The sequence below is a fragment of the Macrotis lagotis genome, chromosome X (genome assembly GCF_037893015.1).
Source record: "Macrotis lagotis isolate mMagLag1 chromosome X, bilby.v1.9.chrom.fasta, whole genome shotgun sequence".
In the NCBI taxonomy this organism is placed as follows: domain Eukaryota; kingdom Metazoa; phylum Chordata; class Mammalia; order Peramelemorphia; family Peramelidae; genus Macrotis; species Macrotis lagotis.
The window spans coordinates 28,005,307-28,023,333 of record NC_133666.1 but is presented as its reverse complement, the minus strand read 5'-3'; the positions used below and the strand labels follow the sequence as shown (position 1 = coordinate 28,023,333).

Below are 18,027 nucleotides of genomic sequence, written 5' to 3'. Positions count from 1 at the left end.
TCATTTCTCCTCCTAATTTTTTCCATTTCCCTTAATTGCTTTTCTAATACAATATTGAATAGTAGTGGTGATAATGGGCATCTTTGTTTCACCCCTGATCTTATTGGGTATACCTCTAGCCTCTTCCCATTGAATATAATGCTTATTGATGGTTTCAGATAGATACTGCTTATTATTCTAAGGAACAGTCCATTTATTCCTACACTCTGTAGTGTTTTTAGTAGGAATGGGTGCTGTATTTTGTCAAAAACTTTTTAAAGCATCTATTGATATAATCATATAATTTCTGATAGGTTTGTTGTTGATATAATTAATTATTCTAATAGTTTTCCTAATATTGAACCAACCCTGCATTCCTGGGATAAATCCTACTTGGTCAAAATGTATTATCCTTGTGATAACTTGTAATCATTTTGCTAATATTTTATTTAAGATTTTTGCATCTATATTCATCAGGGAAATTGGTCTATAATTTCCTTTCTCTGTTTTTACTCTTCCTGGTTTAGGTTTCAGCATCATATTGGTGTCATAGAAGGAGTTAGGCAGAGTTCCATCTTCCTTTGTTTTCCAAAGAGTTTATAATAGAATTGAAACCAATTGTTCTTTAAATGTTTGGTAGAATTCACTTGTGAATTCATCAGGCCCTGGAGATTTTTTTCTTAGGGAGTTCAATGATGGCTTGTTGAATTTCTTTTTCTGAGATAGAGATGTTTAGGTATTTAATCTCCTCTTCATTTAACCTGGGAAACTTATATTTTTGTAAATATTCATCCATTTCACTTAGATTGTCAAATTTATTGGCATAGAGTTGGGCAAAATAATTCCCGAATTATTACTTTAATTTCTTCCTCATTGGTGATGAGTTCACCTTTTTTCATTTATGATACCAGCAATTTGGTTTTCTTCTTTCTTTTTTTAATCAAATTGACCAGAGGTTTATCAATTTTATTGTTTTTTTTCATAAAACCAACTCTTGGTTTTATTTATTAGTTGCTTTTCAAAGTCTTTTTTGAGCTCATCCATAGTCTGAGTCCATTTTCTGTTTCTCTTGGAGGTTTTGGATACGGAAGCTTTGATTTTGTTGTCATCTTGAGTATGTGTTTGTATCTTCCATGGCACTAAAGTAATTTTCTATGGTCAGATTCTTCTTTTTCTGTTGTTTACTCATTTACTCAGTCTGAGACTAATTTATAGCACTTCAAGGGCTTTGGGGTTTTTTGGGTCACCCCACTGGGACCTTTATTCCTTCAAGGTTTTATGCTCTCTTGCCTGTCCTTTGGTATGTAGATGACCACAGCACTCCCCTCTGCCCTGGAACTGTAAGGAGGCACTATCTTAGTATGGAAGACCAAACTGCAACCTGGATCTGAGTGTGGGAAAACAGCAGAGTCCTGCCCCCAGGGAGAGCAGAGAAATTTCTGCAGTCTCCCCTCACCCCCTTACCATTTGTGGGTTGTGTTCTGGAGGTGCAGGCTGGTTTCTCTTGATTCTTGCTGCAGGTTCTGTGGCTGGTGCTCCTCACTCTACACTCATTCTGGTGTGTAACAGAATTCTCTCCCTGCCCCTTCAAGCTGTTCCCAGGCTGTGCTGTGACTGGGACTTTTTCCAACTCCCGGTCCTGGTGAAGCATACTTTTCCTGTGGAACTTCTAAGTTATCTTGGACTGGGAAAATGTATCACTCATTCTTTCTGTGGGTTTTGCCCCTCTAAATTTTGGCTAGAGTCATAATTTGACAGCTTTTGAAGTTTTTTGGGGAAGGAGTTTCTGGGAAATGCTCCCTTCATGCTGCCATCTTGGCTCCACCTGAATGATACTTTTGACATTACTTATATGACCCTGACTATGTTGGTTTCTCATTCTATGAAATAAGAGGATTAGACTAATTGATCTTTGAGGTTTCCTCCAGCTCTAGATAGTTGTTCTTAGGGTCTCTTGAGGCTCCCATAACACCTGGAGAATGTTGTCAAAGAGTCAGAAATTATCCAGTTGATTCCTGAGTGTTGCCATTTACATTTTCCATGGGCAAGTCAGTTAACATCCTTGAGCCTCAGTTCTCTCATCTTTAAAATAGGGGCAATAATATTTGGATCATCCTTCTTACATGGGGGTTGTGAGAAAAGTCTTTGGGCTTTGGGCTTTGGCTTGTTTCTGTTGCTATTAATAGACAGGTCCAGGGGCAGTTAGGTGGCAGTGGAAAGAGCACTGGTTCTGGAGTCAGAAGGACTTGAGTTCAAATCCAGCCTCAGACACTTAATAATTACCTAGCTGTGTGACCTTGGGCAAGGCACCTAACCCCACTGCCTTGCAAAAGCCAAAAAAAAAACTTAGGAAAAAAAGAGACAGGCCCAGTATTTTTTGCTCTCCTCAGCTGACTCTATTTGGGTTTATGCCAGGGGAGAGTTAAAGTACCAGGTGATAGAAATGGCCCTAGAGATCCTCTGATCTGAAGATGTTCTTCTCTCCTTCCACCAATTTTCAAAGGGGGACACCAAGGCTTAGAAAGTTGAAATAACTTGCTTAGAGTTATACAGCTAACTCTTCTGCCTCTCATTCTATTGTTTTTTTCTACTGTATCCTCCTGCCAGCCATCCCTCCACCTGCCAAGAATAGAGAACTGGACTATCTGGGCAGAAGTAGAGTGGTCATTAGGCAAAAAATTAATTAATGGGCTACAAAAGGGAGTTTGTCTCTCTGTAGAGCTTTTGGGGCCTGACTTGCCTCTTGTCCTACCTCAGCCTCATTGTCCTCCTCTATAAGATCACCTGTTGGACTAGTTGACCTCTTAAGGTCCCTTCCAACTTTAGATCTCTCATTTGCTGTGTGATCTTGGGCAAATCACTTTACCTCCTAGGTCTCAGTTTCCCCCTCTGTAAAATGAGCTATTCTACTATAGATCCTCTGATGTCCCTTTCAGTTCTGGGTCTATGATTCTGCATTGTCTTAAAATATATAGAGCACCTTCTTTCTTTGTTAATTAGTGGAAATATTGTTTTCTTATTTTGCAGAGGATGAAACTGATAAAAAATAGTGAAGTGACATGCCAGGTGTATGTACACACACACACACACACACACACACACCACATACACACACATGCCGCAGTAGTGAGGTTCATTGAAAGCCAGTTATATTCATGGCAGTACTTTTATGTCTGGGTTTATTGCCCAATTTTCTCTTCAAAAAAATCTTATTTGCAGAGATTCCATTAGAGAGCTTTGCTTTTCCTAAGTGTTAAATGCTTGTTCCTCTTGGAGATGGCAGAGACATATTTTAAAATGCTAATCATTTTGAGAGGAAAAGAAAGAGTGAGGATGGCCCAATTGACAACTGTTTGGTCAATTCCCTGAAATGAGTCAGTGTCGCCTCTGTTTCTTGGCATGTGTCCATGACTCAGCTGCCCCTTTGATGTCCATTGCCATTCTGGAGCTGAGCATCCTAATGGGCCAAGACATCAAATTTCCTTCTCCCGTTGGCTCTGGGCCTCTCAGGTCAGAGCTGGCCTAGGCATGGTGTCTTCACTGGGCCTGGAAATTTACCAAGAACCAGGCCTGCTGTCTCCATGACATAGACAGGAGAGAACATTTTGCTTTTGTGACCTGGCAAGCAACCACACCAAACAGTGGTCATTTCATTTTGCATCCAACCACAAAATAAACCTTCATGCTGCAAATCACCCCAGGGTCCGTCTAATCCTTGTGGGTTCAACCATGCGAACATCAATAGTCTGGAGGCAAGCAGATAGATGGTGGTTGGTATACTCAGCTGATTTTCAGAGGACTCATTTCCCAATAGATGTATTCATTCTAAAAGTTTTTAGTAAGCACCTACTACCTGATGGGCACTATGTTCAGTTCTAGGGATAGAAAAACCAAAAGGAAACAGCTCCTGTCCTCTAAGGACTTACTGACTGCTGGGGGAGAATAACGCATACCCAAACAAGTAAATAAGAGCTACATGCAGTGTAGATATGAATACATTTCTGACTCTGGGAGGCAATTAGCAAGTGGAGTGATCAAGTTAGCTCTCTTATGGGAAGTGGCAATTGAGATGAACCTTACAGGGAACTAGGGATTCTAAGAGGTGAAGATGAGGAAGTTAAGCATTCCGGGTATGGGAAGAGCCTGTGCAAATGTATAGAGGTAAGAAATGGGAGTGTTGTGTATAGGAAATAGGAAGCAGGCCATTTTGATTGGATCTTAAGCGTATGTGAATGAGAATAATGTGCAAGAAATGTAGAAATATAGTTTGGGGCCAGATTGTGAAGGCTTTAAGTGCCAAATAGAAGAGTCTGATTTGGGAAGCAAGAGGGAGTTTCTGGAGGTTCTTAAACTGGGGAGTGACTAGGGTAAAACCTGGACTTGAAGACGATCACTTTGGCTATATGGTGCAATAGAAAGAGCATTGATCTTGAAATCCCAGATACTCATGCTTTCATCTTCAGATTCCCATACATTTTATATTTGTTCATACGTTTTATTGGAGATACAAAATGCAATTTCTCCCAGGGTAGGGACCATTTTCTTTCTGTGTCCATATCCTCAGTGAGTTACACATAATACATATTTAACAAATGTGTCTTGAATTGAAGTTCATCTCACCTCTGTCAATTATTAACCATGTGACCACAGGCAGATCCATTTGTAAGGGTTCATTTTTCTTAACTACTGAACAAGGGAGTTAGACAAGAGGATCCCTAAGGTCCCTTCCAGCTTTAGAGCCTTTGAAAAAGAAATTGTACATAGGTTGTACTAACCATAGTGATAATTCTCAACATTGATATTTGGCATCAGTTGACATGTTATCTTCACTGATTCTCACAATAGACCTTGGAGGTGCATAGTAGAAGCATGATTCTTCCCATTTCACAGATAAGGAGACCAAATTTGTGTGAGAAAGAGACAGAGAGGCAGAGATAGAGAGACAGCCAGAGACACACAGAGACAGACAGAGAGAGAGAGAGAGAGAGAGAGAGAGAGAGAGAGAGAGAGAGACAAAGAGAGACAGAGGCACAGAGACATGGAGAGACAGAGAGAAAAAAAGGAGGAGGAGCAGAGATAGAGAGAAATATATATATATACATATATATAAAGAGAGAGAGAGAGAGAGAGAGAGAGAGAGAGAGAGAGAGAGAGAATTAGGGGAAATAGCTTGATTGGAGTCCCACAATGAGCCTTTCTCCTTTATCACACAACCTACGCCCTGAAATACTGTTGGTAAAATGACATCCCAACATTTCACATTATCAGGGAAGAAAAGGGGCCTATGGTGGCAACTTAATAGCTTCTCTCTTCAGCAAAGCAGAGCAGTGTAATTAGAGATATTAGACTTTGTTTATTGAAATGAAAAGTCTCATTTTGGCCAAGTGAAGTTGGTGAATTGTATTTAATTCATTTGAAATGATCCCATGCTAAAGAAAGAAATGGAATATTGAAGGAAGGGGAAGGACACTTTTTTCCCAGTCAACCAGGGCAAGCACATGAGGAAGCAGGACTAGAGGAGAGGAGTGGGAGTGGGGCAGGAGGACTTGATACTTTCATCTTCATTCAGCAACATTGATCAGAAGAGACACAAATCATGTAGAGGTGACTACAGTGTTGCCTCCCTTAGAAACTGGATTTTGGTACATGCTTTTGTTTTGTTATTTTCGTTGCAGGGATTGGAGTACTATTGCTTAATTTCTTGTTTTGTTAAAGCTCATAGGATCCTAGCTAGACCTGAAGCTGGATGGTCCCTCAGAGGCCATCTGATCCAAAGCCTCTTTTTTTTTGACAGTGTAGGAAACTTGAGATCCATGCTGACTTTCCCAGGATCACCCAGTAGACTGTAGACCTACAGTTGGGAGGGATCTCAGTGGCCATTTTGTCTTCTCTTCCTCCTTCTAAATGGGCAAATTGTGTGTGTGTGGGGGCGGGGCAAAGTGATTTGTCCAAGTTGCACAGTTTATGACAGAGACAGTATTCGGACCCAATATACTGAAGGATAACACATATATTTACCTGTTGGACCTTGAGTTTGCACCAGAAGATTGAATGCTCCCAATTGATTCTATATGGTTTCAGAAACAGATTCCCTCTCTATTTTCCTAGTGCCTAGAATGTCTAGACCTCTATGGAATGGCACGTGCTTTTCCCCTTATGAATCCCAGGATGCTTTTTACTTTCTTAATTTTTCTTCTTCTTGTTGTTTTGGTCTGTTTTCTTTTACAGCCTGGCTAATATGGAAATATATTTTATAGGACTTTACTCGTATAATCTTTATTTTATAGATTGCTTGTCTTCTCAAGGAGTGGGGAGGGGAGGGAGGAAAGGAGAGATTTGAATAAGTAAAAAAATGGATGTTAAGATTTTTTTACATGTGATTGAGAAACATAAAAAAAATGAATCTCAAAATGTTCAGGTTGGAAGTGACCTTCTAGAGCATCTAGTTTAGTCTGAACTATAGCTATGGATTTTGTGCCTGGGTCAGTGGGGGTGGGTGGAGGGAAGGGTTGGGGAGAAACTCATCTGTGTTTTGGCCATCTAATTGACAAACTCCCGGTATTAGGAGATTTCTCTGTTTCTGAGGGGCTGATTACTTACTGCTGGCTAGGGGAGCAGGGCAGCGCCCCAGGATGGGAGGGAGGCTATAGGGAAGAACAGGGTCACTCTGGGATGATTCTGATTGTACTGCCTCCTAAATCTTAGTGTCCTCAAACACAACTCCCTTTGCCCCCACCCCAGTAATAGCTCTAAATCTCAGCCCTCCCCAGCTGGGAATCTTACCCTTACTCTTAAATTTTTCAGAAGGAACCAAGGCCAAATAGAAATGACTTGCCCAAGGCCACACAGTACCATGGAGCAAACAAAAACCTGGGTACAGAATTTTAGAATGTAAGAGATAGGAAGGGTATCTTATGAATTACCTAATGTAACCTTTTCATTTTATTGTTTGGAAAACTAAGGCCCCAAGGGTGGGAAGGAGAAGAGTCTTGCCTAATTTCCTAAGGTTAGCTAGTGATAGAAATGCCCTACCCTCTCCCAACTCCCGGGCTTTGGTTTTGCTCTCCTTTGAGCGAATGTTCAAGATGGTTCATCTCCTAAGTGCGGTGTATACGCCTCAGATAAGATTGCCTTACTGTGGCGACAGTGTCTGGCTTGAAGGGGTTTGCCAGAGGCCCTGTCATGAAGCCTGCCTTCTCCTTTTATTTTAGTTGTTGTAAGAGCAAGAAAGCTCACTGCGTCTGCAGAGACCCCAAAGGAGCCTATCAGAGGCGAGGAGCAAAGAAGAGAAGGTAGGCTGGGAATTGCCTTCAAACTACTTGTGATTCCAACTGACTTGTAAAAGCTTTGAGAACATTTTGGTTTGAGACTGGAACTCAGTTTCATGTTGGAAGATGGGAAAATGTTTTCACTGTGAATTTTTGGCTCTGAAAAAACAATTTTTACTGTCCAATAGTGGCCTGCCCAGCCACGATCAAAGCTATTGACAGTATGGGAGAAACTTGGTAAGGTTGTCACAGCATGGAACCGGAGCATGATGCATGGAAATCTTAAGAGACCTGAGGTTTCAAAGAGCCCAGTAGTAGCCTTTCTTGTGCCTTTGAAAGCCCCACCTGCTGAGCTTCCTTGCCATTTGGTTCTTCCATCCATAATGGTCTCCATCAGCTTGCTTTGTTACTTTGAGCAAACTGCTTCTCCTCTGTGGCTCTCAGTTCCCTCTTCTCTAAAATAAGGGTTCAGATAGCCAGTGTCTAGGGTCCCTTGAAGCCCTAGTCTTCTGGGAGACCATTATTTCTTATAAGTACTTGGGGAAGGGAGGAAGTAGGAAAACAGTTAAGTTGCATGTAGCTTTTAGTTAGTGATGGGTTTATGTGTGTGTGTGTGTGTGTGTGTGTGTGTCTGGGGGGTTGGAGGAGGGAGATGCCAGCTGAGAGCCTGTCCAAGTTTCAGTCCCTATTCCCTCCTGGGACCCTGATGTCCCTCAGGCCATAAGATAAAACTGGGATTTTTGCCCACACCCTAGATTCTCTTCCTTTTTTTGCAAGTTTTACAGAACATAAAAATGGCAGCAGAAACCAAGGACTGAAGAGGAAAGAGCAGGAATTGTTTAAGTGTAACCTCCATTAGCAAGGAATATGGACATCTTTAATGAAAATAGGCTTTTTCAGCTGATTTACTTCTCTTGTTTATTCCCTCCCAGAAATCACAGGACCAGCCAAGTTTCCATAGTAACCAATTATTGTCACAAGCCTTAGAAATGACAGAAAAAGCTTCAGCGACAAGTGAATTGTTCAGAAGAAAATTAACCTGCTGCGTGACCTTGGGCAAGCCACTGCCCCTATCTGAGACTGTTTCCTCCTCCATCAGAGGAGAGGCTCTGACTTAGATAATATCCAAGGTCCCTTCCAGTTCTGACTTTGAGAGAACACGTTGGTTTTGTTGAGATGGGGAGGAAAACTCATGGCTAGAGTCTTGATTTATGAGTAGTGGAGTTGCAATGGGAATTTCTATCATTAATTAAAAAAAGAGTTAAGGAATAACTTTAATTCTTATTTTATGCTGTTTCCCCAATTGTGTAAATAAATGATACCATCTCCCAAACTCCTTAACAGTTGGGATATGTGATGCACTTACTCCTCAAAATATCCCACTACAGAGCAAAGGGAGTTAGGGAATACTCCACTTCCATTTGCTGCTGTAATGCTGGCCCAGGGTATCAAGATCAAATCATAAAATGGAGTCCTATATCTCCTATATCTCTATCTCTATGTCTATGTCTATATCTATCTAGCTGTAGCTCTAGCTCACACAAACACACACACACACACATTTGATTTGAAAAATAGTTGGTGACAAAATGGTCATGTTTAATCACAATTGGATGAATAAGGTCACATTTTGTCCCTTGCCCCATTGCCCTTTTTTTGAAACTAGCTTTAAGGAATCATTCTCTTTCAGGAACTAGGACTGGCAAAAGCTTTTTGAAATCTTGTTGTATTCTTGAAAATGAGTTTCAATCAATAATACTTACAAAAGGCACTTTGATTGTGTCTGCTTTTGTAAGATCGACATCTCCTCAACACTTGTATCTTTTGCACACAGTAGACACTTTAATGTTCTCTTTGTCATATTTAGATTTTCTCAAGGTGCTGATTGTTCCTTAGCTATTTGTTGAACATGGAGAAGATTAGCAGAAGATTAAGAACCAGTGGGCCACGATGGACTCAGAGGATAAAATACAGATTTCTTAATCTGATACTTAACACTTTCTACAACCAGCCTCCCCAACATGCTTCCCTTCCACTTACTCTCCCTAGCTGGCTAGCTCCTCTTAGTCTATACTGCCTCCATTCATTCACAGGGGCTATCCTCCATGTGAGGAATATGCTCCCTTTTAAAATTTCTACCTATTGAAACTGTTCTTTTTTCAAGCCCTAGCTGAGTTGTCTCATTTTCTACCCTGTCCCTCCCTCCTATCCTATAAAAGTGATCAAAAGTAACTCTTTGGAGATTCATAGTATGCAGAGCTTTTACTCATCTTATTATAACAAAATGAACTCAAATACTACTTTTAAAAATGTTTTATTGATTTTTATTGATGGGTAATGATTTCTTAATCACTGACTTCCCAGTGGCTGCACTCCCTGCCAAATAAAGTCTTCCTTTGTAATGTATAAATACATTTAAGCAAAAGTAACTTTTTAAATAGAATTTGTGATGTGTGAATATGTTTGCTTCATTCTTCCCCTATAATTCTCCACCTCTAGTGGCAGAAAACAACATTTCTTCATTGGTCCTCTAAAGTCATGATCAGTCATTGCCCAAATCAAAGTCTTTGCTAATTTTCCTTTATCTTATTTTTGACACAATGTAAATTATCTTTCTGGTTCTGCTTATTTGGTTCTGCTTGCTCTCTTTTGCATCATTTTGTTAAAGTCTTCTTGGGTTTTTTTTTTTTTTTGAGGACTACACATTAGTCATTTTGATAGTTATATCAATTCAATAATTTTCCATTACATTCTTGTAGCAGGATATGTTCAGATTCAATTTTCCTTCCAATTCCTTCCAGTGCAATCCATCTCTGGTCTCCCCACCAAATGAAAAGGTTTTTGGAGAAGGACCGATTTAAATCCATGTTGTACTGGTTGTGTTGGCCAGCCATCTTACTGATACTCCAAACTTCTCCTTTTTAATCTGGGAAGCCACAGAGGAAATCTTCTGGAACTTGCCTACCCATACAATTTCATTCTTTCTAAAGAGGGAGAATAGTCATGTAAGGCACCAGCTCATTTCACACAAAGGTTTTGACTTTGGCCTTCAAGTTCAGACTTTAAACTAATAATAATGCAGGAGCTGCCCTCTTCTTCCCCTTCCTTCCCAGCCAGTCAATAAATTGAGCACATAAAAGTGGTCACCAGTTTTGAAACTCCTTGAATGTGGAGGGCCTTGAGGCTGAACATATTGTTTTCTGCAGTAGTTCTGCAGACTTGAAGCCATTTGGCTCACTCACTTGGTGAAATGAGCTCCTTTGCACAGGAAGTGAAAAGTGTGAATGTCAAACATTTAAGGTTATTGTGTAAATATGTTAGGATGGGGTTTCCATCTCGACCCTCAATTAATCTAATCCCTGAATTGAATCATTCATCAGAGTAAACTCCGTAGTAAGGAATTTTCCAATAATCACATGACAATATGTGAACAAGTCCTTAACGGAGTTGAAAGAATCCTAGGACTGTCAGTCATTGGATAAAAACTAGATACCAAACAAGCATTAGATCAGCAGTGAGCCCATTCAAGTGATGAGTGAGTGAGGGATTTCAGATTCAGGCTCCTGAGAGGCAACTGCTTTTGAAGGAAGGAGTCTCTCTCTTTCTGTCTGTCTGTCTCTGTCTCTGTCTCTCTTTCTGTGTCTCTTTGTCTCTTGCCATCTTTCCTTCTTCTCCCTTTCTCTTTTCTTTCTTCCTCTGACCAAATTACCAGAGGGAATTGACCAGAGTCAGATCTTAAAGGCAAAAGTATGGTCACCCAAGATAGGAGATCCAGGGAGAGACATGCTGAGGGCAGAAACAGATAGATACAGAAAGGCAACCTCTTATGAGAGGAAATCACTTCAAGGAATGTGACTCCTTGCATCAAAAAGGCATGCTGCCCAAACACAAAAGAAAAACTGAGCAACCCGGAGTTTGGCCACATGTGTCCTTCCTCTACATTTCAGGTCACTCATCCCCTGGACTTTTTCCTGCATTTATGGAAAAACCCTAGGTTTGAGATGAGTGTTCTACCTGTTGTCATCACCCTAGTAAACCTCTGCTAAAAGCCAATCGATCTGGACCTGGCTGATGTTAATAGCAAACATATCGATGAGACCTTTTGAGCTCTGTAGGAAGTCCAGCCTCTCAGCATTACCCCAAGAACCCTGAAGAAAGAGTAGTAAGCAGCCACCGTGGGGGCCCCAAATTGTGAGGCTGAGTTGGGGAAGTAGCTCCAGAGGGGGTGCTACCCAGTGAATCTGCTGCTCGCCTTGCTAAGCTCCTCTGTCATTGGAGGTATGATATTGGGAGGGGGATTCTGTGTTGGAGGAGGACCTTCTTTTCTATCACCTTCTCAGAATAGTGAGAACTTCTCCTGGATCATATAGCTAGTTATTGTGAGAGCTGGGATTTGAACCTAATTTCAGTGAATCAACAAACATTTATTAAGAGGAAGGAAAAAAAACTTTATACCTTCAGAGAACTCATGTTCTAATGAAGAGATAACATGGAAATACAAATTATATAATACATTAACAGGCATTTTATGCTGGGCACTGGGGTTAAGAAGTTTATAAATACCATCTCATTTGATCCTCACAATAACCCTGTGAGAGAGGTGCTGTTATTATTAATATTATTATTTTTTACAGATTTTTACAGATTTAAAAAATGAGGAAACTGAGGCAGACAGGTTAAGTGGCTTGCCTGGAATTGGTCTTCCTGACTCTTGACCCAGTTCTCTATCCACTGTGCCATATAATTCCTCCCCTCAAGGAGCTTAGATCTTAAAGGAGCAAACAACAGTCAGAGTGGTTGTCAGAGAAGGTTTCACATAGAAGGTATAACCTTTATTGTCGTTTGTTAGGTGCTGAAATAGGTGTCCTTTAGGGTAACATGAAAGTCAAGATCACAAGGGGTCTACCCTTGAAGAATTATATTCCAGTCAGGGAAACAGATGATGAATGAAACTCAGTTAAGCTAACCTAGCTTATCCCCGCCTCCAGTATTGATAATAACAGTGCATCTCCTTCCTTGTAATCAGTATCTATAGTCTTAATGAAATAAGTCTTGTTCCCCCATCTCTTTAGTATGTGAATGACATTCTTTATTATAGTAACATATAACATGTAAGTAAAAAAGAAAGGAAAAAAAGTAAAAGAGAGAGAGACACACACACACAGAGACAGAGAGACAGAGACAGAAAGAAAAAGAAAGAAAGAAAAAAAGGAAGAAAGAAAATCCTTGACTGGCAAATTGATATCACAAAAGTCCATGCAGTTGGTATGCAAAGCCTCCTTCAGGCATAATTGAAGACAGGGATTACAGGCAGAAGGACAGGACACAGTGACAGATCACAGCAAAAGGAGGTGAACAGAAGAAATCTACAGGCATAGTAATCTGGGGCCATTTTGTGAAGGGGATAGGAGCTACCCTCTACACCTTGCTAGTTCCTGATGCATCACTGTGTCATGAGAAAATCTAGTAGTAGTGATAATAATTCACATTTAAATTGCACTTTTCTTACAACCCCAGGAAAGAGAAACAGAACAAATGTAAAACTCAGTTTGCAAATGATGAAATGGTGTCTCTAAGAGGTAAAGTGGTACATCCAGGGTCACACATGTAATAAAATGACTGAAGTGGGATTCAAACCTAAGTCTTCTGACTCCCAGGTTTAAAACATTGTCCATTTCATTTTTTTTTTTGCTGTGACTTTCAGGAAAAGATCAATGATGGCTTAAATGCCCCATATAAGAAAGTAGGAAAGTGTGTAATGCATTTCTGGGGTGAAAAATTGTGAACCCCAAACTGTGTCATTGCTTAAAGTTGACCAGGAAGTGGGGAGGTCCTTTCCTTATCTAAAAATCCACTTATGTGGAATGGCTAGAAAAATGAATTCTCACTGAATTTAACAAACTGGGAATATTCTTCTTAATTCTGTTTACTTGATAAAGTTAATGAACCTACTTGAAAGCAAAATAAAAAATTTATCCAAAAGATGCACCTTTTTTTTTGACAGTTCTACACTCCATAGCAGGTGAGGGGTGAGAAGACAGTATTAATTTTCTTGTTAAAGTTCTGAAGCCCCAGGGAACAGCAGTGGGCTTTAAATTGAGCTCTAGGAGAGAGGATGTTTTCAGAGCTAAACTGGAGTCTGGTATGTAAAGGAAAATTTTAAAAGCTATATTACGCACATTTTCTTGGCAATAATCTACTCACATTAAATTGGGCTTTGCCCTTCAGTCTTTATTTATCCCTTTTGGAAAGCGGATCAATACCTTGCATAAAGAACTCTTTTCGTTCCTTGATAATTCTTTGAATGACAATAAAGAAGCTTCTCCATTTGTAAGTTTTGGCCACTGCAGTTGGATTATGACTGTGTGTCCTGATCTCTTGACTCCATTAGGTGATGTTGGCCTCTATATGAGCCTACAGAGAAGGCCCAGCTAGTATTCTAGGCCCTTCATAGCTGAGGTCGCCTCTCAAAACATTCATTTCTTTAATAGAGATCGATTTCCTGGAGAATTTGCCTTTGAGCAGGAATTCTTAAATGGACTGGGGAAAATGACTTCCTTATTTTCCCAAAGCTCAAACTGAAATTTAGCATTTCCCCTGATTATTGATGAATTTTATTGTAGAAAGGGTCATCCATAGGCTTTACCATGATACCGGCATGGTCCAAGGCATAAAAGGTCTTGGAACCCTTTACTTAGAGGGAAACTGGGAAGAAGGAAAAGGAGAGAGGTAGCTTGTTGTGTGGGCTAGGTGGCTAATGAGACTATAACCATTGCTTTGATCCCTTTGTTGGGAGCTGGTTGGCAAGTTATTCTTGGCAACAACCAGAGGCCACATATTACAAATAGATGCCATTGGCCACACTGGGGACTTGGAAAGAATGTGGACAGCTCTGTGAATCCAACCTCTGGGATGAACTGTTTAGGGAATAGGAAGCAGATCACTTTGATGGGAAGCAGACAGGATCAAGAGGAGTAATGTGCTTCTAAAGATAGGCTGGAAATAGATTCTGAAGGGCTTTAACCAATGGCCAGCAGAGTTGATGTTTGCTCCTGCAGGGAGATGGGAGCCACAGATGCTTCTTGTGTAGCACAGTTGCACAGTCAGATGCATATTTTAGGATTATCACTTTGGTAGCTGTGTGGAAGATGGATTAGAGAGGGCAGAGCCTGGAGGCAGAGGGAGATTCCCATGATTCTCTGTCTTTCCTTTGTTTCTTTTTCCTTTGCTTCTCTAATCTACTTGGTAACATAGTAAAAGCACAGATTTTTACAGTATTTAAAAATTACCTGTGATATTATACCTTTGTGAAAGAAGAAACATCTCTGGAGGACATGAGTTGACTCCCTTTTCTAATTCTTTGTGCTCTCAGTAGCTTGCCTCCCCACACTGCTGCCTATGTTGCTGCAGTCTATCGAAGAATACTTGTCCACTCACTGGCCCCAGCCTCTAAATTGGCCATGATTCAGTAAAAAGACAAGCAGGAGACACAACAGAGAGCTTTTCCTCCAGCAATGGCTCCAAAAGCCCACCCACATTGCAGTAGTCCAAGGTTTTCTTCCTTTTTTCCAATCAATGCCTTTCAGTGTTCGTTCACTGGCCCAGTAATTTTCCTTCAGGTCATGCAGGAGATCTGTCCCCATGCCGGGAATGTCCTTCCCTCTGCCTGCCAGGGTCCCTGATTCCCTCAAGCCTCAGATCTCTAACCCTTTGCCTTTCTCTCTTCAGTTTCCCAATTCTTAGTACAGCTCCGGATACCTGGGAAGTGTTTGCTCTCCTCTTGTTGATTGAATAACTCTGTATTATGGTAGCAATGCAGTGTGACCATCAGCGTAGAGTTCTATGTACACAGGCCATCTGCCATTACCAAATGACCATTCAGTTATTTTGTTTTCCATGAACCCAGAATGCAGAATGTCAGAGCCAGAAGAGTTTTAGGGGTCGTCTTTTATAGAGAAGGCAACAGAAGACCCAAGTGCTAGGATCTGAACCCAAGTTCTCTTAAGATTTTTCTTCCTCCACAGCAGTTAGCAGCTTCCTAGATCCAGAGCTCAAGGGACCTCAGAGGTCATTCAGTCCAGCCATCAATGTTAAAGGTGAACACACTGACACGCAGGGAGGCAGGAAGTGACTTGCTTAAGATACTTCATGTGATATATGTTAGCATCAAAATTTAACCCCAGGCTCTCAGACTCCAAATCCAGTGCTATTTCCATTGCACTGAACTGGTGGTCTCTAAGAATCCTTTCCTCTCTAAACTTTGTGCTCACATGCTTGGGAGATCTGAGCTCACGTTCTGATGCTGCTGAGTCCTAGCCACATGACCTTGGGCAAGTCCCTTAACCTCCTGTCTGCTTCAGTTTGCTCATCTGTAAAGTTCAGGAGGAGGGAATCCATGACCTCCACATTCTTTCTCAACTCTTGAGCACGATCCCGTGGCCCTCTGAAATGTTCCTTCCTTTTCTACTTTTCATTGTTCATTAGTTCATCAAGCTGTGTAGGAATAATGCTAACCCTAGCAGAGTCAATATTGACAGCCATGCTTTACGTTTTGAAATAACAATAAGAGTGCCTGTTTTGCTGGCACTGTACAGTTTATAAAGCACTTCCTTCCCAACATTCTTGTGAACTCAGTGGTATAAGGGTTCTTATCTCTATTTTACATTTGTAGAAACTGAGGCCCAGCCAATTGAAATAACTTAGCTAGGATTGCATAATTAGGAAATGTCTGTACTGGGAATCAACTCAAGTCTTCTGCTCTTCACTCCAATAAATTTTAATTCAATTCAATAAACACTGAGTAAGGAGTGGTCTGTGTTGTGCATGTCTCATAGAATACCCGTTTCCAACATTTCTTCATATGACAAAGCCTTTTCAGAGTAGAAACAGAATTATACCCTGTTCTGCATCTGCAAAGGAGGAAGCAGGGTGCGTGGTAGAGAAATAACATTAGACAATTTATATATATGCATATCCACACATATCCACATACAATACATATAATATGATATGTCTATATGCATGTGAATGTGTGTATGTATATATGGATATGGATATATACTGTTGGATTTATTCAATGGGTTGCTCATCTACCTGCTTGTTGTATTTTTGACAATAAATATTCTTCATTCATTTTTCTTTGCTCTTTGGATAGTTACCCTTATCTTTTTTGAGTGCTTAAAAATCTTATTGTGGAGACGCTAGTATTCTAAAGTTTGCTGCAATCAGCCTAGTGTCATTCCCACACAGGATCAGCTGGACAAGACCCCCATCTGTAGTGAATCCCTTTTCCATTTAGGCTTTGTGCTGGTCCACATTCCTTGACAAGTGGGAACACTTTCTTGGTAAGTATGTTTTCCTATTGTATGCTTTTCTGGATCTTGATAATTAGAGTATCATTGAATAAATGTATAGAATAAATGCTTATTATTCACTTACTATGTTCATGGCACTCTGCTAGCAATTGGTGATTACTCCCCCCCATTCCAGTGCTCTCTCCCCTACCCCAAAAAGGAAAAAAACCAGTTCCTGCCCTCAAGAAGCTTGCAATTTACTGGTAGTTTTGGTGGGGCATGGCACAATATACAGAGAGGTAATACATAAGATACATAGATGGAGACTAACAGTGGAGGGACATCATGGAAGGCTTCCCAAAGGAAGGGCATGAAAGATTTTGGGGTTGTGTATAACATATACAGAAGCATATCCTTTTGCAAAATTATTCTGGCAACTGCGTGGAGAATGGATTGGAGAGACATTGGAAGCCGAGAGACCAATTAGGAAGCTCTCGCAGTAGCCCAGGTGAGATGATTGAGGACCTGACCCAGGCTTATAGGCTATGAATGGAAAGATAAAAGACATTAGAGAAGTTGTGTAGGTTGAGTTGACAACATGGTCTCTATGTGGGTGTCTGTCCAGAAATCTTAATGTGATATTGATATAGGCATGCGAGATATCTAATTGTACCAGAGCCTTTAAAAGTTGTGTTTGGCTCTGGTGAGTCAAATGCTTTTTAAAAAATAATCAGCAAGCAATAAAAAGGAGGGGGAGGAGGTTTAATTTGTATTCTCTGCACCTGTCAGGCAGTTTTTGGACAGAAAATGTGGTCTGCTAGAGAAATTTATTTGCCAAATCTTGCCCTGTTGCCTTTTCCTATTTTCATCAAGGATGCCCTCCATACGTGTGTGGATTACACTCATAAAGATTTGATGGCAATGAGAGTAGACATATGGTTTGGTAGTTACTGAGGCCCTCTTGATTCTCTCACCCCCCTTTTTTGGTAATGATACCAGCTGTGACAAACTCTATTTGGATGCCTCATTGTGGTGAGGAGGTGACCCTGGCTTCTCGAAGCATATGCCTGGGGAGCCCAGGTTTTGACAAGATAGTCTCTGGTCCCAGACCAGTTCCATCTCAGTGTACTAAAAGGACTGGTGGGTGTGACTACAAAACTATTTTGAAATTGGTGAGGTACTGTGGGCCTGGAAAAAGGGTAGATGTTACAATTTTCTAAAAAAAAGTGAAGAGCTCGGTCAATGAACTTGACTTCAATTCTTGGCAAGATTCTAGAACCTATTGTCAAAAAGATAATCTTGGAGTGACTTCAGAGATCAAACATGATTTGATTCATAGATACGGAGATTAAGGGGATCTTAGAGGTTAGAAAAAGCTTAGGATCAAAATAACCTCATTCTCTGCACACACACCCCCCCCCCAACATTGCTAGGATGGTAGATCTGGAGATAAATACCTTGGTCTCTATTAAGAATAGTAAAACCCT

At 40.7% G+C, this 18,027-nt stretch overlaps 1 protein-coding gene across 2 annotated transcripts in view; it reads left to right on the top strand.

Moving 5' to 3' along the window:
• Positions 1-18,027, top strand: part of HS6ST2 (heparan sulfate 6-O-sulfotransferase 2) — a 313,319-nt gene that overhangs the window by 41,398 nt on the left and 253,894 nt on the right. Inside the window, exon 2 of one of the 2 annotated variants that reach the window (XM_074205645.1) lies at positions 7,191-7,271. The exons of the other annotated variant lie outside the window; for it this stretch is intronic. Within the exon in view, the coding sequence (XP_074061746.1) occupies positions 7,191-7,271 (81 nt within the window). The remainder of the gene's footprint in view (positions 1-7,190; positions 7,272-18,027) is intronic. 2 annotated transcript variants of the gene reach the window in all.